Raw genomic sequence first — 23,610 nt, forward strand, 5'->3', positions numbered from 1 at the left:
GCTACTGAAGTACGAAAGTCTAAAGGCAAGAATTAATAATAACTAAGTTTTTAATTTAGCTAAATATTCAATATTTTTTTTAAGTCGGTTTTTTATCATTATTAATTTTGTATTTAAATTTTCTGTGGTAAATTAGTACTGTGTTGTAGTTTATTTATTAATATGAGAACTTACGCCTTTTCAAACCGTGCTATTTAATCATTTAAACAGCGTGAATAGACTGCGCCGTTTAAAGTAATAATAATAATAATAATATCCTGGGACATTTTTCACACACGGCCATCTGATCCCAAATTAAGCTTGTACAAAGCTTGTGCTATGGAAACCAGACGACTGATATACTACATATACTACTTTTCTTTTGTAAATACATACTTATATAGATAATTACACCCAGACTCAGGACAAACAGACATGTTCATGCACACAAATGTCTGTCCTGGGTGGGAATCGAACCCACAACCTTCGACGTGAAAGGCAAGTATCTACCAACCACGCCAACCGGCTCGTCAAATACTAGGTTATGTAGGTTACCATCCTCAGTGCTGAAATATTTTCTTCTAATTTACTCAGAACCTTCTTCGTAGTATAATATAGTCGTTAAAATCATGTGATCTTTGCTTACGGTGTCACGTTTTATCCACTGAGCCATTACGGCTCATGCTTAGAAGGCATTGTTATTAAAGTTTATTTTTATATATTTAGTATATTTATAAGAAGTCGATTAAGGCAAGAAGAATTTAAGAATATGAAATATAAAAATAGCAGCTCTGGTATTTAAACAATTTATCTTTTAGTTGTTCGTCATTGGGTTTATGCCGATTTGAATTTTAACGAAGATCATCTTCCGATTCCCGCGTGAATTACGTATCAAAGTTATTACAGTAACATAAATTAAAACAGGATTGTATAAAATATTCTCTCAATTTATATTCAAATTGCCGTCAACATGTTTATTCGATACATGATTTTGTATGTGCTACGAATTTAACTTATTTTTGGAGATCAGTATCTTTTAACAATAAAATGTCGTTTCGATTGTTCTGTTTGTCATTTCTCGGTCAATTATTTCCGTAAATCGTTGAAGCGGCAAGCGTTTAGATTATAAAAATGAAACGCTTTGTGTTAATGAACAGTACAAAACCACAAAACTACCACTTGGCTTATTAATAATTTAAAAAATTGGTAGAGCCAACACTACACACAACGAACGTGAAAACGTTTTGTAAATGCTTAAGTATGTTTAAGTTTGAAGCGTCAACAGCGCAATGGTTTATCTAAAAATGTAATGTAAAATAGCAGGATCGATCCTGACCTCTTAAGCTCCTAACACAAGCTACAAATTTAATGGGAGGACTATGTTTAAAAAAAAAATTGGATATTGAAAATATTTATATTTAAGTACTATGTTTATATTAATGTTATAAAAAGATCTCTTCCACGCAAAAAATTGCTCGCTAAAATATTTTTATTATACGCATGCAAAACCAAGACGGAGTAGCTGGTGTATTATAAAGATTTTATGTTACAACTATTCGCTTATAAAATATATGGATTCGATGCAGATAATACTTTTTCATCGTTTCCTGTCTATCTAAGCTGTTAACGTCAGCCAAGTCACAATTAAAAGTACATAGAGTGTTTCGTGTATATATAGGTAATGTTCTTTGGTTGGTAAAGCCGAGATGGCCCAGTGGTAAGAACGCGTGAATCTTAACCGATGATCGTGGGTTCAAACCCGGGCAAGCACCACTGAATTTACATGTGCTTAATTTGTGATTATAATTCATCTCGTGCTTCACGGTGAAGGAAAACATCGTGAGGAAACCTGCATGTGTCTAATTTCACTGAAATTCTGCCACATGTGTGTTCCACCAACCCGCATTGGAGCAGCGTGGTGGAATAAGCTCCAAACCTTCTCCTCAAAATGAGGAGAGGAGGCCTTTAGCCCAGCAGTGGGACATTCACAGGCTGTTTCGGTTCGGTTCGGTTCTTTGGTTCCTATAACCAAAGTAATAGATGTTATACTCTGTGTATTTGTCTATTCACTTTATATAGCGCGATAACGTTATATTTTGGTAATCGATTCGATTATTAACACTATAATTCGTATACGAGTTATAGTATCGAATATCGTTTTAAGATGTTGAAAAAAAAAAACCGTTGTTTCGTTGGCGGTTTCTAAGCCTTGCGTTTATTATTATTGAAGTAACGTAACATTATATCAAGCTCCTACACATTTGTACAAAACGATTTTTTATTTTTTGCAGCGAAATGCATTCGCATGACAATTATACTTTTTTAACGTAAAATGATACGTTTACGGTATTATAATATACACTGGCCGCCAAAGAAATCGACCCACCCGTATTTTTTTACTTACAAAGTTGTTATCTTAACTATGCGACGACCTAGGTGGATTGTTTTACTTATGGGACATACATTTAACATTTTATTACCCACTTGATATTGATTTGGAGGAGTTGTAAGTGTTATTGAGGATATTTGGAATATTTTTAAAGTATTGATAAGAAAACGTTACTTTGTGCACAAAGTGCATGGTTAGTTTATTTCCAGTTCTTAACGCGGAGTCATCTCGGTTCGATGTTTATTATTGATTAAGTGTATGAAACTTTGTTGAAACAATAATTTTAATAAGTTTAAACATAAAAAATGGATACTACTGAAGCAGAAGCTGCTCAAGTCGTAGCTCTTATTCATGAGGGGTTAAGTCAGCGAAATGTGGCTAGAACACTAAAATTAAGTCGTTCAGCGGTGCGAAGAGTGTACAAACGCTACTTGGAGACTGAGGAGTATCGCCGGAGACCAGGATCTGGCAGGGGGCGTGTCACGAACCCGACCGATGACCGTTTTATTGGTTTGACGTTTTTAAGAAACCGACATCTTTCGGCTGTTGACGTTCAAGGTAGACTCCGAGAAAGTCGTGGAGTGTCTGTGAGTGAAAATACTGTAAGAAGAAGACTTCGAGAGCAAAACTTAACCCCTCACAAGCCAGCAACAGGACCAAAACTCACAGCATCCCATCGACAAGCAAGACTACAATTTGCTAGGCAGCACGTCGATTGGACACTGGACCAATGGGAGACAGTATTGTTCAGTGATGAAAGCCGAATGTCTCTAGTAGGCTCTGATGGACGACGTAACGTCATGCGAAGGCCAGGAGAACGCTACTCTCAGTGTTGCATTCGAGAAACAGTCCGATTTGGTGGAGGCTCTACAATGTTTTGGGGAGGTATTTCTTTGACGGGATGCACAGAGCTGGTTTTTTCCGTAATCGTGCTGTTAATGCTGAAACTTACATAACGGACATTCTGGAGCCTCATGTGATGCCTTACGCTGGATATATTGGGGATAATTTCCAACTTATGCACGACAACGCACGACCTCACGTCGCTAGAATTGTTAAAGACTATCTCAGGGAAGTCGAAATTCCAGTTATGCAGTGGCCAGCCAATAGTCCGGACTTAAAGCCGATAGAGCACCTCTGGGACCAGCTAAAACGTACGGTTCGAGCACGAAATCCAATTCCAGAAACCCTGAATCAACTGGAAGCTGCCCTAACTGAAGAATGGCAACGGACCCCACAGGAAGACATTAAAAAGCTAATCAGGTCACTTAATAGGCGTATGAAGGCAGTGATTAGGTCAAGAGGAGGAAACACTCCCTATTAAAGTAAGATTTAGGCACCCAAATTTAAAAACAAACGGCATAATCGTTTTGTACACAAAAAAATAAAATTGCGTAAAATTTTGTGTTTTCGTGTTTTGTCACATATTTACCTAAAAACCTATTTTTTGCGCACTATTTCTGTTTTTGTACAATCCTACAATTGCATTTTTTCATTATCAATCTTAAAAATATAAATATGTGGTAGTTTAAAACCATACGATAGCTTTTTTACAAAAAATGTAGGTGGGTCGATTTTTTTGGAGGCCAGTGTATGTAAGAAGTCACAATTAATATAATTATATAAAGATTAGGCAATTAATATATTTTATTATTGCGTATTTTAAAGTTTACATTCCGTTATCTGAAACAGTAACGTTTTAAAGCAGGTGTCAAAAAGTTCGTAACCAAATGGATAGAGTCTAGATATGTCTGTTATAAGGTCAAGATTTTTTAAGCATATATTACTGTTTGTCTTAAAAAGTTATACGTAGTTGGTGACAAATAATTATTAAGAATGATTTACAATTTATTTTAATAAATATTAAAATGTAGAAGTCGTAATACTCTAAAGCACGGCTTTAATGATACTGATACTGTCGTGTTTTTCTTTGGTAATGGTAATAAGAGGAGTGGCTAGTTTGTCGCTACTATTATGTCTATATATATACTATGCCTAGCTAGGCATACCTAGCTATGTATACATAGCTAGGTATACCTCAATTTGGGCGGTTACCGCAGAGTGACACTTTCTTTTCTAAAATATAGGTCACAATTCAAGTTTGCAAATAATTCATTCGGATGTTTTTGTAGCAATAATAATTTTACTTTAGCGAGAGCTATAAATATCCATATTTTGGTTCCAACGTCTTATAATATTATGTCATAAAATTTAATATTATGTTTTTTTTTTTTTTAATTTTAAAGAAATATTTAATTTTATCTATTATACTAGCTTTCGCTCGCGGCTTCGCTTAGATTCGCTTAGGGATTATAAAGTAGCATATATACATTCTCGGGGTTCAAGTATGCTTCATAGCAAATTTAATTAAAATCGATTCTGTAGTTTAGCTGTGAAAGTGTAACAGACAGACGGAGTTACTTTCGCATATTATATAACATTTGTACTGATTTGACACTTGGAATTAATGCAAGCTCAGTTAAAATGAGTTAATGCAATTATTGTTAAAACTTTTACGTAATGAACTTAATAGGAATCATTGGAATAGAACGTTACTGAGTTCACAAATATTATTACAGGACGGGAAAATCTATTGTCTATAAATTGTCTTCAAAGTTATTTCTTAGTCAATAGTTTTAAGAACGTTGTTTGATCAATTATGAATAAATTAATTTTATGAAATAATGTTTAAATAACTTGTGTAATCTTTTTGATACCTCGATTATAAGGGTTTACGTTACTACGCAACACATGAAAACAATATTATCCTATATGTAAACGCGTAATTTTTAGCAAAATTTAATATAAAAGTTGTATTAAAACATCTTTAATCTTATAACAACGTAGCTGACTATTATACAGAGTTTAAAAGTTTTTAATTAATATTATTTTTTACCATATACAGTTCGAAGCTCTTGACGCACGAAAAGTAATCCAAACTTTTTAAGTTTCACCTCCGAATAAACACGATAACCCTGATGTGCTGAACATGCTATACTACTTATTAACACTAGATTGATTAGTGAAGTCATTTGGACTGCATTTTAATTTAAAAATATCCGTGCAGCCTAACAACCTGTGGTATCTCTATGAATCGGCACATCACATCCGTCGACGTATCGTCGACACCGGCCAGTCGTAGAGCGAAGCTAGTTTGTCTCAGTCTGTGCTCTAGACAATGTTATTCGCGCGTAGACTTCTGGAACGAACAATGCTCGTTGCGGTTCACAATGGGAATATATCAACGGGAGAGCGCGGGCGGCAGGACGCGGCAGTCGTCTCGCAGACGTCGCGCCGCGTGCCGCCCGCTCCGCGCACCTTTCCGAAATGGATTGGGGCATTCGTCGTAAGTTGGAACAGAACAAGTATTCTTAGCGCTCGCGACTTTGCGTTCCAGCGGATTCGGTAACTTCAGGCGCTGTCGCCGCGATCGAAGCCGATAGTAAACAAACGCATGTGGCACCGCAGAGTAGTCCGACCGGTGTGTCCGCAGATGCCGGTCCACTTGCCTGTGTTGGTATTTTTAACTCGTTTCGCGGTTCGATGCCCGTTCGTTCGCCGAATCGATATGCATAATACCGTCCTTGAAGGTTTTACTTCGCCAAAGTTTATAAACGTGCCTATGATTTCTTAGGGCCGGCCATAAGTTTAGATCGTACGAACTTTCGCCGAACACTCGTAAGTCACAAACTTGTTTTGAACTTTGCTACGCATGATTTCGTTCACTTTCTTATTTTACGGCCACTTTCTAATCCACCGTTTATCGTTGCCAATAAAAGAAGGTCGCAAATGTAATCGCGAACCAGTTTTATTTGCCTCGACACAGGACACTTTATAGACCAATAAAACGACGTCTACAAGTAATTGACCTTTAGCTTTGGGGAGATTACCTCTAATATAACTTTGTGACTGTGTGTGTGTGTATACGCTTGTAGGAATAGTGCGAATTACAACAATATGTCACTACTCTTCGTAAACAATTATATTTTCCGAGCATTTAGCTTATTTCATCTTAAATGACTTCAATTATACGTATTGCTTTATTGCAACAATTATTGTGCTTTTATGCTTTATCTTAGTTCGCTTTCTCATTAACGCCTAGATAAGTTTATAGTTAAGGCAATAAAATATCTTAGGACTAACTGGTTTTGAAGTTATTGTCTTTAGTTAATATATTAAAGGGATCAATACATACGTCTCTATGTATAAATGTTTATATTCGTATATTGCCAAATACCTGATATAGGTTTGCAATAAACTTTTGATGGAAGTATATATAAAGTAAATGACAAGAATAATGCCCACGGGTATTTGACCCAATAACCCTATAAAAGCAAGACAAATAGCTCGTATATTAGCTCGGAAACAAGCCCACGGTAAATAGATGCTTCGTAACTAAGTTCATTCTTCTACAAATAAACGTACAAGGTTTCAAATATGTAGTACCATTATGAGTTGCCTGTCTGTCGGTATTCTACAGGATATATTTCGGAGAGTGTGCTCAGGAACTATTTAATTTGGTTCCCCCGTCACCTTTATACCACAGAACTGCGAGGCACCGTAAAGATCTGGACCCGTACGTAGTTGACGTTTTTAAGGCACGTACGAAACAATTTGCTTCCTCGTTTCTGATACGCATCGCTAAGGTCTGGGTTACCCTCCCGACCTCCGTTTTCCCCACCACCTACAATATGGGTACCTTCAAGTCAAGAGTGAATAGGCATCTTCTAGGCAAGCTCGTGCTCCACCTTAGACTGTATCTTCACGTTCCATCAGGTGTGTAACAGTCAAACGCTAGCTTATATATCTAAAAAAAAGAGTAAACACTATTGCAGATGACTTTTTTTACGTCTCCTTCACTGCTTTGTGAAAGCAATTATTGTGTGATACATTGATAAAAAAGTACATGCGATTCGTTGATCGTCTCTAATACTAAATGGTCGCGTCGTTTCAAGTCACGCTAATTACGAAATTGAAATGGGCTTTACATTACTGATGAATGAATAATACGTTATGGAAACTCACCGTACCGGTGGAGATTAAAAATATATATATTTATAGATTGTCGGGACATACGAGAATACAGCTAAACGAGTAGGTACAATGACACAGCTGCGTTTCTCATGCTGCCGATCAGAGCTGAGTCAAATTTACATTGAGAATAATGATTATAGTTTATTTGATTGTTAATTAACTAACCGCCCGACTTTGCAGTATATGACAGTACAAACTAATATTAGGTCAGTACATCAGTCAGCTTACCAGGTGTCAATAGCCGCCGTAGTACAACGGGCCGCCTAGCAATGTGACGGTCGCATTCTCACTTCTAACACCTTGGGATATTGCCACCCCCACTCTCAGCACGATCTTAATGCTACCTTGGAGGGAATTAGGAGTATTTGTAATTCTTTCATGATAACAATTCAATAAAGTATTTCTTGTAAAATATCCCGTATATAAATATTACATAAACTATGTCAACCTTAAACTTATATTATAATGTGAAGTATTGATGTCTATGGCGTAAGTAGGTTGGATGATTCCAGAAAAATAAAACAACAAAAAATTCTCTCTTTTATACGTTAGAACGATAACGAAAGAAAAAATATTTTGTTTTATTTTTACTTTATTTAATAAAGCCAGGATATTGCTATAACCAAGGCTACGGGTTCTAACTTTCTAAGGCGTTATGTGTCTCATTTCGGTAATGTACCTTACGATACGTTAATACGGAATATTGCTGGTAGTTCCCATGGTGGGTGTGCCCAAAGCTCTACCACGGGTGATATCGATGTAGTTATATATCAGATCGTGGTATAATTTAAATAATAAAATGTCTTAAAAGTTTTTTTTATATGAATGTGCAGAAGATTGTATAATTTTCGACAAAAAAACAGAAAACAAAATATACAAATTGAATTCCACGATTTCAATACTAGTTTGTTGAAATAAAAATTTCTTTAGAGACGAATAATTTTGTAACTTCGTCTTACAGCGTGATTATAAGCACGGAGATTCTCATATTTAGTCTTATACAGTTCCAGATAAGAAATCTACTTTATTTTAATTAAAAAAAACGAAACTAATACGATCGTAAGCTTTTCATTAAAGCTGTTTAATAATTCAGTGTTATGATTATCGAAGATAATAATAATATTCAAGGAAGAATAATCTGCTTAAAATATTTTTTTTTCTTTTCCATTACAATTTAAATCAGTAAATACGCAGATTATGAAAGGTTTTACCTTTACGGGTGTCCGAAGCTTTATATTAAGGCGTCATACACATTGATATTTTGAATGCTTATAGAAATATTCAGTGGACTGTTATTGTTTAATAAAAATTTAATTTATTTTTTGAAAACGTAAGTTCATAATTATCGTGACAAGAAAATCATTGTTAGTTCTCAATGAGCGTGCAAACAACATAGCGGACGTGTGGAATGACCAGGGATCTTGATAGAAGATCCTATCACGGACGTGACGTGAGCAGGCGAAGCGTTGATCTACAAAAGGGATGAACTGTCTCCGTCAGTAAACCCTACTTCGGTAAAATTATATTCAGTATATAGTTGTACGTACAGCTCTTGTATGGCTGACACGCAATCTAATCGTTACTTAAAATCATTTTACCGCGTACCATCAAGTGCTTAACAGTTCTAGTTATGGAATTCTTAATATATATGCGATAATGCGATGTATGAATGATCGTAGAAAAATTGGTTAAAAAAAAAGAAAGTGACCCTTTTAGATTGTAAAAAACGATGAAAACGATTGCATCCACGCGAAATACCAATTAATATAAATGCATGGTAAACAACGAAAAGAGTTTCCCGCTGTTTTTTTTTTTTTTCGCCGGTGCTTCTCAGGTCTGAGATACTTATTTCCGATACCGGTAGTAGATTTTTGATACTCTATATTTGAAATGCTTCTGTTTAAATAAAAATTTTGTATTTAACTTTCAATAACTCTTAAGTTATTTTTATTACTATTAAAAGATTGCCGTTTCAAATGTGTAAAAATATTTCTTTTTTTTTTTTTTTAGCGAGGTACTACAAATTTTTGGTATATTTGTGGAACAAAAGATTGTGGACTAAGAGTTAGCCGCCACTATTTGCCTCCGTTTGAAACTACAAATTAGTTTCATTCTATTTATATTATGAACAAACTCAAAGTTTGGTTTGAACAAAGTCACAAGTCAATTAATGTAAATGCGTTGTATATTTTAAAAGTTTCTATTAAATTAAGTTATTTTATTCAACCTCATTTTATATTGTATGACATTGACACGTACATCTTAATAGACTACACAAACGCCATTAGCTAAATAATTATCATACCGTCTGAATAACTTGATGGATACTATTTATTGAGCTCTTCCAATGCCTTAATTTATAAGATAGATTTAATGAGCTACATGGATCTAAATTGATATTGTTTATAATGGAAATAAAAATTATGACTATATATTGTTTTTAAATGAATAATTTCGTGTAAAACTGTTGTAACTTTATCACGGTCATAAGAAAAACGTGTTATTTGTATCCAATATTCGCCGAGTCCCGAAAACTACGTTCGAAACATATCACGTCCCACTTTCGTAAAGGTCACGTCCTAACGTATATTACGTTACGAGCTCACTACTGTGCTAAGAATAATGGAAGATAATTTTATTTACATTCTGAAATTTAATATTTACTTCAAAAAAAAATACATTTCTTTATGACGGTTCATAATTTGAATTGCAATGTCTTTATCTATTTATATGAGTAAAAATGAATAGTTATCTATCTTTTAGGCATTCCTACCATATGTGCGAACGTGATGGATTGAATTCGGTGGGTTCTTTGCGTTCGTTCAAGATGGTCTCCTTCCTAGAAAAACAAAATTTTTCTCTGTATCTTTCAATTCAATGTTTATATACCCTTAGTCTATCCGATCTTAATAGATGATTATGACGGTTTTTTTTTAATTAATTATAATATTAAAAAGTTACATTGTAAATTATTTACCATGGAAACAGCGGGTAGATAAATCTGAAAATTATACCAATAAAATAAGAAAATATATTTTTTTTGCTCACCCATAAATCACACAATTTTTACATAAGATTTCTTGCACTAACAGAAGTGTATCATGGTCTGCAAATGTTAGTCAATGTAGTTAAGTAAACCACGTACAGTACATATGCACTAAATCGTTCCTATATTAATATTATTCTACAAGTAGATAAGTCACAAATGATACAACGACCGTGGGAATTAAAGGTGGGAATAATAGCCTACAATACATGCACACGAACCACTTGTTCGTTCCCAAACCAACATAATACATTAATGTTGACAATCGCATATTTTTTAGCATATTTATACTATATATGATTTTGGTAAAATCAATGTAATCGACTTGTGAATATCCCACTGCTGGGCTGAAGGCCTCCTCTCCCTTTTTGAGGAGAAGGTTTGGAGCTTATTCCATCACGCTGCTCCAGTGCGGGTTGGTGGAATACACATGTGGCAGAATTTCAGTGAAATTAGACACAGGCAGTTTTCCTCACGATATTTTCCTTCACCGTAAAGCACGAGATGAATTATAATCACAAATTAAGCACATGAAAATTCAGTGGTGCTTGCCCGGGTTTGAACCCACAATCATCGGTTAAGATTCACGCGTTCTTACCACTGGGCCATTTAATGGTATAATAATAGGGCCATGTTAAAATCAATAAGTGTTAAAAATAGCGAGTACATAAAAAAACTTTGCTGTTCTTATATCATATTGTTTGAAAATGCTTTCTACAAAATACCTACAGCCCTCAGAAAACTCCGAGTTTTTAGTCATGCGACAGAACCGTTAAGCCATAAATATATAGACCATCTTATAGTCGTAGAAGTTTTTCTCTTAAAAGGTCACTTAACGTTAAAGTGAACGAGCTCTCCTCTCTCGAACGTTGCCAAAAAATCCGATAAGAAACCTCTTAAGTAGTATTCTCATAATAAGTCTACTCTTCGGAACATCAAGGGAACAAGTAATTCGGATAATGAGATTCACGTCGTCGAAATTGACATGTGGCGTGCAAATTAACAAAGAGTAATTTAAATAAATTGATGCCCTCGCCGAAAGTGAAATTAGCATTATAATGTTCTCGTATATATTTGGTTAAAGCTATTAAAGTTTTTGTATTTATATTTTAAATTAACGACAAACTATGGAAATGTAGCTTCATTTCGTTTTACGCTGCAGCAGTGTTGAGTGGCTCTTGTATTCAGAATACCGCTCAGCGGATACCACTTGAATAATTTTCATTTTACATCATTCGTATACTTTCCTCTAGAATAGTATTATTTATTAATAGCAAACATTAATTTTATAACATTTGAAATGTAAACGGATGCATCAGTACCGGCCATTACGATAGAGATCATCTCAATCTGTAATAATCGAACGTTCAGAGATCGTGTTATTCAATGACGTATTTGCTAGTAGTGACCTACTATTCTATGGGTATAGTAGTTATGTGCATACGTGGACAATGACTAGCCACTCCTGCTGGTGGTCGATCGATGGTCTACTTTAGAATAATATTCATATGAGTAAATTATCCCCCTTAATTTTTTTCAAATTAAAATACCTTAATGTATTGTATGTCGACGCATTTGAACTACCACCACTACCATTTTTCTTATCTTATCGCGGCAATATAAATCCATACTTTTTAGTTAACTTACATCTCTATAATTTAAAAGATTTTTTATCGTGATTTATTTTAATTCTATTATGAGACGACTTTAAACTTTTTTAAATATATACTCAACAATATCTCGACTGTGACTGTGATCGACTTTCCTGTTGTACGTATAGTTCAAGCACATTGCGTTTCGTTGTCTTTGTTAATTAATTCGAATATTTAGGAAGACGGTTTATTTAGTAAACATTTTAACAAACACGATGGTGGTGTTAACGCAACAAGTCCGACAATTAGCTATTCCCCACGCGTCACGTAAATGTTATTCGAACACGCACAAGGACGACGCAGGTCGTCATCCACCCAACATTATCGTTATATATACGAGCACTTATAAATACGTTGTATTTTTATATGAATTTAAATATTTTTAGAGATTTAATTGTATTTCTACGTACTTATATAAATAGAAGTAAGTTTCTCAAACACCTACGAAGTCTTTTACATATCGTGATTTGTATGGAGTTCATGGAGAATTCTCCTTAAGTAAGAGAAAAGAAACTCTTCGCACTCTCTTACTCTCCTGTACATCTAATCCAAAAACGCGTCTATACCATAAATTAATTTGTTAAACTGTTTAAATTCATATCTTGATACTTTAAATAAAAAGGAAGCAGGGCAGCGCTCCCTACCTCCCTAGAGGGAGATGCATGTGCTAATGTCACTTTACCTCGTGGCAGTAGTTTCACAGGGACACTGACAAAGTTCAACGATACTAACGTCTGAATTCGTAAAACCTATATAGTTGTTTTATGTTTTCACACTTCAGGAAAATAGAATACCATGTAATAACACGTTGAATTTTCGATCTGGGTTATAACCGTAAAACATTGATGGTGATCTTTAATACGTAGGTTTATCGCGTATGTCATTGGACTGTGGACGATGGACTAGGGAGGGTTTATTGAACGTGATAATAATCACATTTCGAACTCTGATTCATTTAACTAGTAACCAATGCAGTCGTTTTGAAACAGAGATTAAATTCGAACTAAAAAGTTTTATGAGTTTTTACCTATTTTTTTTTATTAAAGGACAATACAAGTGGTAACATTAAAATTAAAAATAGAATTAACATTAAATAATAAAATGAAACGTTAATCTGATTGAAATATTCGACTTCGTTATGTTTTCGCTTACTGCTTAACTTATTAAAAGCGTCTAGTAACTTTGTTGATTAACTGTGTGCTTAACTTTCATAGTGTATGATTTATTAGCATTGTTTTTTTATACAAATAATTAATGCTTTAAGCTATTTGTAATACAAGTACATTAATATATAAATATACGGCTGCCTCGTTGGTCTAGTGGCTTGACGTAAGGCCACAGACCCGGAGAGCCTGGCTTTAAGTCCCAGGTCGGACCAAACAAAAAAGTTATTGGGTTTTTCTGTCAGAAAATTCTCAGTAACAGCACGGAGTCCGGAAGTTGGAAGTGCCGTGCCTCGGAAAGCACGTAAAGCCGTTGGTCCTGCGCCTGAACTCTTCGGTCGTGTCGGATTGCCGTCCCATCGGATTTTGAGAGATATGAGAGGAGATAGGGAATAGACATTTATGCACTATAATATCTCCTGCGCGGTTGGCAAATCTCTCTTGAGACTGGCCGCCGTGGCCGAAATCGGTCGGGAGGACATTATTACATTAATATATGGTGTCATAAAATGAGGACTCTTTTTAGATGTATGTTAACTAAACGCTCCCGTAATAATGGACTTGATTTTTCCTACATAGTAACTAGATTTTGATGACACAAAAGATGTTCCCCGGTAAAGGGTTTATTATTATTAGTATATTGTTTTTTTCCAATAAATTAAAAATGAACAAGCCTTTAGGTCACCAGTAAGACGGTCTGTTTTTTTAATGTCTGATTGTTCCGAACCATAACTAATCGTCTTAGCGAGCTGGAATGATACGTCGAACGTGTCGTTTGAACGAAATTAACGATTTACATATTACAATAAATATGTACGTTTGTGCGCTTGTAGGGTATCACGGTTGTTTTATGATAAAAAAAAATGTCTAGTGAATAAGAATGATATATTTAACAGGATGTTCGGGCGTGGATGCCATTTCGATTGTGCCACGCCCCTGTCAAAATAAAATACATCGCTAAAATAGAAAAGACTTCATCGAATTTCAATATTTAAAAAAATATATGTCAAAAATAAATAATCATATATAACAATAAATAAAATGTTATAAACTTGTAAATGCGAAAAAATGCAAATAGAAGTGCAGTAAGGCATATATGATTTTTATACAGTAACAGCCTGTAAATGTCCCACTGCTGGGCTAAGGCCTCCTCTCCCTTTTTTGAGGAGAAGGTTTGGAGCTTATTCCACCACGCTGCTCCAGTGCGGGTTGGTAGAATACACATGTGGCAGAATTTCGATGAAATTAGACACATGCAGGTTTCCTCACGATGTTTTCCTTCACCGAAAAGCACGAGATGAATTATAAATAGAAATTAAGCACATGTAAATTCAGAGGTGCTCGCCCGGGTTTGAACCCACGTTCATCGGTTAAGATTCACGCGTTCTTACCATTGGGCCATCTCGACTTCTTATGATTTTTATGCATTTATTTAAATAATATAAACTAATGCCATACTATCAATATTGAGAAAATCGACTACCCCTGTGCTTCTGTAATAATAATGTATAATGTATTACCGAACGCCCTTTCTTTATGCTTATATGCAAATTTATTGTAATATTACTGTCTTTAACTCATTAACATAAGCCTAAATACTGAAATCCATATTTCAAATATCAAAAATGACTAATATCCATACAAACTTTCACCCTGCATTTAATGCTCCTTAGGAGATGAATTTTGAGAAATCCTTTCACAGTGCGCACTTACGTTCATTTTTAAAATTTCATCCTGTTAGACCCAGGGGCTTAGACCGTGCGGGTCAGTCAGTCAATTAAAAATTTTATTAAGTAGAGAAGGCAGAGCATGATAAATCTGTGCTTAGAGATGAATAAGAAAAAAGAATACTGCGCCCCATAACGCCGTCGAGGTTAAGGAATGAAAAAAAAAGGTTAATATATATACCATGATATCTTATTTGTACTACAATTCGTGCCAATAGCAAAATAAAAATTAATATTTTAAAAGAAAATATTTTACTATAGAAATATGGGCTTAAGGACTGGTCCATATTTATGGTTTCGTTTTTCCATAAATTGTTCCATATGTTAGTATATGTTAATGTATGTTAATGTTTCCATAAATTGTTAAATGCAAACCAATTACTGTAGCGATATTGTAGTGACCATAATTCTGTTCCCTCGCTCTCATAGCCCGATGAGGCGGAAACCCAATGATCGGATAGGGATCAGGCTTGTGTCATTACGTGCTTTTCGAGGTAAAATAGTATAACACCGCCTCCGTAATTTCAGTTTATTACTGTTTCCTTTATAATTCAATATACACAGTATAGCCTATATTATTAAGTCTTATGTTTTATTGATACTTAAGTAATAAAAAAAGAAATTGACTTTTTAATTTATACAATAAATTAATTAAATTATTTGAAGTGGTTTTCAGGAACCATTTTAACAGCTCGTCGTTTCGTCGTCAACGATAATAATTGTTTTCCATTTGAATCAGATTAAAATATTTTTATGCATTGTGTAGTAATCATAGAAATCTAAGGGAATTTTAAATTACGAATGCATTTTTATGTACGATACATTTACCCATGTTAGGTGTAAACTACGTAATGTTTAGTGCAACAAATTAATATTTCTACTTCAAAAAAATATTAGATTCTCCTCTGCCTCTGAACAAAGAAAAACCTAAAAATCTTATTTATTGTCTGATTTTTTTTTAATATAAAATAGGAAGGCACTTGATGGTAAATGATCACCATCGGTGACGTAAGAAATATTAACCTTTCTTATATCGTCAATGCGCCACCAATGTTGGGGACTAAGATGTAATGTCCCTCGTGCCTGTACTGACACTGGCTCGATCATCCTTCAAACCGGAACAATACTAAGTATACCTGTTTGGCGATTTGAATAACCTATTTAAGAGCCGAGATGACCGAAGGTCGTGATTGAAGATTGACTAAATTTTTTAAATTAATTAAATTTTTTTTTTAAATAAACACTGGTAACGTTACGGGGCGTTTAGTTTCAACAAAATAGCGCGTGTAAGCAGTGTAGTGGTCTAAATAATGTGGTGACTGATGAATATTGATAAACTCAATATGCCGCCTTTACAATATGAATAAAAAATACATTAATCACTTAACTTTTTTAGCTTTATATAATACTAGCAAAATCCGCCAGACGTGGTCATGTCCTGACTGTAATATATGTATTAAAATTAGTCCGCGCGGAATTTTTAAAAAGTATATTTAAGCTAAGCTAAGGCGTTTTGTCGTCGACTTAAATTTCAAAATTGGTCTCTTCGAGAAATCTTTTTATTTTAAAGGTTTTATAACTTATATCAAATGCTTATATATAAGGGTGCTTATATATAAAGGGTGGAGGCGTGCCCTAAGTGTTCAAACTAAATATTGGAAAACTATTTTTTTAAATCTTGTAAAAAGTTTCGGAAATCACCATCTAAATCCAAACTTTTAAAGTTTACCTTATTACAATATTTTTACAAGCTTACTTACTTTGTCTTTGGATAAAAATATTGATTCTATATATCTTTTCGTTTGTGTTATTTTAAAATAGTAGTTGACATTCATTGAAGTCCACGGCAACTATAGAAAAAAATCTATAATGTTAGCATGTCAAAGACTCATAACATAAGATACAAAAAAATATTTGTACAAAAACATAGATATCAATAATTAACTTTTAATTATAATAGACGGCATAATTGCCTTCGAAAGTTGTTCAGTATAACATGGCGCGACTACGCTGGTTGTAGTCACAATCAGACCGTCGTGTCGCGCGTCGCGTCGACGGTTTGAGGTTACGTATTAAGCAAAACGCGCCCCCGTGGCGGGTCATGGCTCGACACAATACCACTGCTTCTGTGAAATTATGTTTTTCAAGCGATCGTTTAGTTCGCAATTGCGATACGGCAACAAAGAAATACTGCTCGGTAATTGAACTACATACTCGTATCATAGCTTTTGTTGCAGATACATAACAGTAGGTAAATGGACATAACGGAAGCTTAAACTGCATCACCTTGACATATAAATATACTATAACTTTTGCGAGGAATGTTAACATTATTGTAAACTGTTATAGTAGTATATTGTTAAACGAATTTCGCTTGTCTAAGTAATTAGTTTGATTAATTAATACGGTCAATTGGATGCATATTGAAGTTATTTCGTTCGTCATTACTTATGTTGCATCAGTAGGTAGCTATCTACTTTATGAAACTGCATACTGCTTATTGATTTTAATATTTTTCCGCTTCAATTAATCGCATTAGATGCTTTATTTGATATGAAATGTTATTTCTATATGTAAATAATTCACAAATATTATATTAAGTATGCGTCTAAAACTTTTGATATTTAGGTCATGACGCCCCAATTCGAGTTAATAATATTTTATTCGGCGAATACGTGGTCAAGTTTCTTTTCAGTTTGTTTTGCCAAAAAGTTTTGATCAAAGTTAAAATGACCTCTAAAAGTCAACAATATCCCATTATGTTGTTATCGTTTGGTGATTAACGAAGCAGAACTTTTGACCGAAAATATAATACGTACGCATATTACATTTGTATACTTTTTATCAATAAAAGTTTTGTTATTCGAGTTCTGGCTAAAAATTACTGATGCCGTAAAAGAAGACTTTTGGTTTTTTAATTTTGGAACATCTGAATATTTGAATATTTATACTCATTGACCGGATTCAATGCATGCATTGAATCTGGTTGAGTTTGAGGTAAATTGAATCGTGTAGGCGCGTGAGTGAAAAGTTCATAAGTGGTAATAGGTGATGTCTCTGTTCGGTAGAACGTTTCAAGTTTGGCCACAAGCGACATAGTCAACACTAATGATGTTGACACTAGACGTGAACAAGTTCACAGCACCATGTACTTCCGACAAGCTTCCGAGTTGTGGCTCTACGTTCGAGCGCACTTTGCACTATAAGATGCTGTATTTGACGCATTCAGGAATTGTATCCTCTTGTCACCAGTTCGTTTTATACTTTCCATTTTATTTATATTTGAGCTTAAAATCAAATTATTGTACCTATTTTTTTTAAAGTAACGAACGTAATCTGATATTTTCTACAGCTAAAATTCTAAATATCTTTTAAATAATATTTTTTACTACAACTCTTTATAATCTGAATAGTCCTATTGCATAATCATTTGTCTGTCTTATCCATTCTGTTTAGTTGAAATAACTTTTCGAAAATGTATAAAGCATTATGTTACTGTGCGGACCAAATGTCATTGGACGAACAAAATGTCTGATTTTGTAACGTGTGGGTGATGCTTTTGTATTTCGCAGATATCTCCTCATAGACAATGTTGTTGTTTTATGGAATACCTACTGCAATAACTTCTGCAATTTCTCCTACATTTTAGGGTTAATACAGAAAAGCATTTCTTATTTTATACTTTACGATACAGAATATTCTTAAAATATTAATTATCATTGCAGTCATTTTATAATTCAATCGACGAAACGTGACTAACGCGCTTTTCTTTTATCAATAATAATAAAATATTTTACAAATTACTAAAAGAAATCAGCAAGCGATACATACGTATTAACGAATCAATAAACATTAAGTGGAATATAATCTAAATGAACTACTAATTTGTTCAGGTTCCATCATGTTCCACGTCCGACGGCGACCATCGGACGCGCAGCCTCGCCGTCGGAAGAAGAAGACAGGCGTAGGCACGGGCAGCGCGCGGCCGGGCAGCGAGCCCATGCTGTTGGAGGTGGCGCCCGACGGCTCCACGCTGGAGAACGGCCGTCGAATACGCGTCACTGATGTCATTGAGGTAACGTGTACAGGAGTTACATTCATCAATAGATATCGAAATATAAATATGTATTTCAAAATACATAACTCCGTAGAAGTTACTTGTAGACATTTAAAAAAAGAATGCAAATGGTAGCCGTAGTAGACAAGGTTAATATTACTGTTAACATCAATGATCTTCATTTATAAGTCATTTTGACATTGTTAAAAAGAGATTATAAAGATGTAAACAATTATGTATGAATTGGCTTACATTAAGCTATTTAATTTTAAATGCTAAAATCACAGATTGTCTCAGTGTTTACTTTATTACCTAATTTATGAAAATAAAACTCAAGGTAACACGAAACTAGCTAGCGGTCCCGATGGAATACCAGCCATAGTGCTGAAGAAGTGCGCGGCGGAGCTGTCTCCTGCGTTAACGCGGCTGTTCCAATTTTCTCTCTCTTCGGGATGTGTGCCGGAGGCTTGGAGAAGAGCTAATGTGCAAGCGGTTCCCAAAAAAGGGAATCGGTCTGACCCGGCAAATTATCGGCCAATAGCTATCACCTCAGTACTTTGTAAGGTGATGGAACGGATTCTTAACAACCAATTGATCCATTACCTAGAAGATCACTGTCTAATTAATGATCGTCAGTACGGATTTCGACCAAAACGGTCCACAGGTGATCTTCTAGCGTACGTAACACACCTCTGGGGTGAAGCTATCGACAAGCATGGAGAATCGTTGTCTATCAGCCTCGATATCTCCAAGGCTTTCGACAGGGTCTGGCACAGAAGTCTTCTCTCCAAGCTGCCGGCATATGGTCTGCCTGCTCAGCTATGCACCTGGATTGTCAGCTTCCTACACAAGCGTAGCCTTCGTGTTTTAGTTGACGGTTGCGCTTCACAAGTCTATGTAGTGAATGCTGGGGTCCCCCAGGAATCTGTGCTATCTCCCACACTCTTTCTTTTGCATATCAATGATATGCTCTCTCTTGGGAACATATATTGCTATGAAGACGATAGTACAGTGCATGGTGGATACCACGGACGCGCAGTGGCTGGGCGAACGGAAATTGAAGAGAGGCGGAAGGATCTTGTCATTGAACTCGATAGGACATTAGAACTCATCGCCAAATGGGGCTCTGATAATCTTGTTGAGTTTAATGCCAAGAAAACACAGGTATGCGCTCTCACTCCGAAAAAGTCAACATTTTCCCCTCTTCCTTCCCTCTGTGGTACTCCGCTGGTGATACAAAGCAAGATCGCCTTGCTGGGGATTGACGTTCGCTGCGACCTTAGTCCAAGGGATTACATCGAGGCTGTTATAAGAACAGCTTCACGGAAACTCGGAGTTCTGAACAAGGTGCGGCGTTTTTTCACGCCACAACAACTGTGCCTGTTATATAAAACACAGGTACGGTCTTGCGTGGAATATTGCTCGCACCTTTGGAATGGCTCCTCTAAGTACCTACTGGAGGCCTTGGATCGGTTGCAGCGACGTGCAGTCCGCATTATTGGCGACGTAAAGGTCACAAACACCCTTGAACCTTTACAATTGCGTCGAGAGATAGCAGCGCTGAGCGCTTTCTATCGACTGTATCACGGCGAGTGCTCTGAGGAATTATTCTCTCTATTTCCTGCTTCCCCCTTTCTTCATAAATCTACGCGAGCTGGCTCTCGATGTCACCGCCTAACTGTGACATCAATTCCATCGCGCACAAAGAAATTTGGCAACTCCTTTCTTTGTCGCACTTCCAAAAAATGGAATTCCTTACCAGCTCACGTGTTCCCCTCCTCCTACAACCCGGGTTCCTTCAAACGAGGCGTGAAGAGGCATCTTGCGGGCCGGCAAGGCGAAGGCGGCTAGTGCAGAACATTCTTCCCGTCTGTACTGGCCGTCGTCGCGTTTGGAGTCTACTACCACTTACCATCAGGTGGAGTAGAGTCATTTGCCCTCTCGGCGAATATAAAAAAAAAAGAAACGGTTGTAATCTTAATGTAACCGATACTGCGCTATTTTTAGAAATCGCTTTAGATTCGAATCTTCAGTGGAATTGTCACTTTTAGTCTCTCACAGGAATCAGCTCCGCAAAATACGCGAAAAGTTAGACAACTCTGATACTGATAGTGTTCGAATAGTATATTATGGTTATTTTCACAGTATTCTGTCTCACTGCGTTATACTTTGGCGTACGGCTAAATTGGGTCGTTGCTGCTCTTAATAAAAAAAAAATTATTATTATTATATTGAACCTGTTTTTTCCTTTAAAAAGAACTGACTGGACAATTAACAAACTCTAGGAGCTCGAAACTCGCTTCGGGGCGCGTTTGACTTAAAATTACATCAAAATATATTAATAACAATATATTGATTTTCATGCAGGATATTATGATATAGCGGTTTTTCTCGGTAAAATGTACATTTTATATATATCATGAATTCGTCATGACCATGGGCGAATATTACCAATTATCATCAAGTAACTTACTTTGTCGTCAGCAATCAAATAGTTCTAATTTTTTTTTGTAAATACCTCATATGAAATATGTCGCCATTGCAGCAAATTTCAAATATATCTGGTAATCATTACCATATTAACGCCGTTTCGTGATTCACGCGGGGAATGTAAAGCAGCGCCTACAGTCTCGCTCGATGAATGCGAAGTATCTCACAACGACTTTTATAAAACCATTAATCATTTATTTATGCTGACAGACGTCGTAACTAAACTTCGTGCCAAAAATATAACTAAGATTGAAAACAAATAAATTTGATGAACCGATAGTCGACATTTGCGTTTAATTATAATACATTATAGTCTTGTGATATTAAGGTCGAAAACAGCGTGCTCGCAAAGCAAACTTTCTTATATTTACCCTGCCATCTTGATTGAAAGAACGTCTAAAATTACAAATATCCGCTTTTTCTTTTAAATATAAACACCGTACTGTTTATAAGACAACATTATACATCTCGTGTATAAAGACGAGTTTCAGATTTTCAGTTAAAAATGGAAGAAAAACAGAAAATAGGTCATTTGTTTAGAACTTCACAAATGATTACTTTTATAATATTATGTTAATTTATTTCTCCCGTCGCGTCTGGTGAGCTGGGATCTATAACGGCGTATCTGTTTTTCATAACAGCTTATCTTAACGAATATTTTTTACATGTTGTAACACTAATACCACCATGTCCAGGTCGGCTCAGGAAATGGTACAGCACTACAGCTGTACGGTCCCTCGATTCAGCCGCGACACTGCGTGGTGGCCACGGCGGAGGGAGGCGGTTACACCGTCACGCCGCTGCATACGGATGCGCATGTTTACGTTAATGGACGGCGTACGTTGCACTCCCAGCGATTACAGGTAAGCTTGGGCTGTTACGACTTGTAATTTGTTTGACAAATAAACATTGACATAATCTTTAGGGCTTTCATATTTTTCATAGCATTGTATAGTATCACATTGGATACATAAAGCATTAATCACATTAATGGGTGCAATAAAGTCGTCTTCGGAATCCAAGTAGAGTAGAACTGAATGATGCTATTCTTTAGTGGTTTCTACAATTAAAAATGTCTTCTAGGTATTTTTTTGGAGGGGAGTATATTTACTAGAAATAGATAAATAGTGAACATTCTGTTGCACAAACGTGCTCTGAAGGCAAAATTTACTCTTGCTGTCGCTTTAATTAAATTGTTGAAAGAAAATCGACAGTGCCACTGGCGTAACGTACAGTAACATCGACGGGTTTTGGTGGAGCATTAAAAATAAAATCAAATTATCAATAACATTGACGTAGTATCGCGCTGCTGAAGAAAATAATTAACCTTCCTATCCACGTATATAATAACTAATTATATACACTAGAAATAATATCGTTACTAAGTTGTATATATCTTCAAAAGATTATAAAAGAAATAAGAATCATACAAAAGTACAACATAATATGTCCGAGATATACGGTAACTGGTATATAATAAAAACCGATGTTTACAAAAGTAATTAAATAACTCCCAAACTTACAAAAGTGCATTTGGCAAATAGCTTATCTGTTCGTCTTTGCCGAGAATACCAACAGCTACAGCTCGCTGTCATTTCGACGTGCAGCACGTGCTGTTTCCGCCAACTGCAGGCGACTTACTAATATTATCTGGAAATCTAATCTTGAGACAAAGATAAATTCAATACACTAGATACAAGTCCCGACACAAACTACAAAGAAAAAAAATATATTTTTGGGTTAGAGCCAAACGAATCGAACGAAGATTCGACTACGCTAAATACTTTACCAAAAAATCAAAGGATGAATTTTATTTTATGATGAATATATATATATATATATATGACATATCATGACAATCTTTATAAATCATACATAGGAAAAATATGTTAATATTCAAGATGGCGATTTTTGACGATATTACGGAAGCGTGCTTGCAAATTGACGTTATCTTTAATACTGAGAGCTATTGTCGTTTAGGAATATATGACTGACAAGGGTGATATGGACACTTTTTTTATAATAACGTCCATTGCTTAAAAATGCCTATTACTTCGCTATTTAAGTGAAGGA

General features: G+C 35.4%; 1 protein-coding gene across 2 annotated transcripts in view; it reads left to right on the forward strand.

Moving 5' to 3' along the window:
- The window catches only part of LOC126768437 (afadin), a 63,603-nt gene that overhangs the window by 24,592 nt on the left and 15,401 nt on the right, over positions 1–23,610 (forward strand). For both annotated transcript variants that reach the window (XM_050486488.1, XM_050486489.1), the window contains exons 10-11: positions 18,884–19,065; positions 22,233–22,400. In XM_050486488.1, the coding sequence (XP_050342445.1) occupies positions 18,884–19,065; positions 22,233–22,400 (350 nt within the window). The remainder of the gene's footprint in view (positions 1–18,883; positions 19,066–22,232; positions 22,401–23,610) is intronic.

Source organism: Nymphalis io, chromosome 5 (genome assembly GCF_905147045.1).
Source record: "Nymphalis io chromosome 5, ilAglIoxx1.1, whole genome shotgun sequence".
Classification (NCBI taxonomy): domain Eukaryota; kingdom Metazoa; phylum Arthropoda; class Insecta; order Lepidoptera; family Nymphalidae; genus Nymphalis; species Nymphalis io.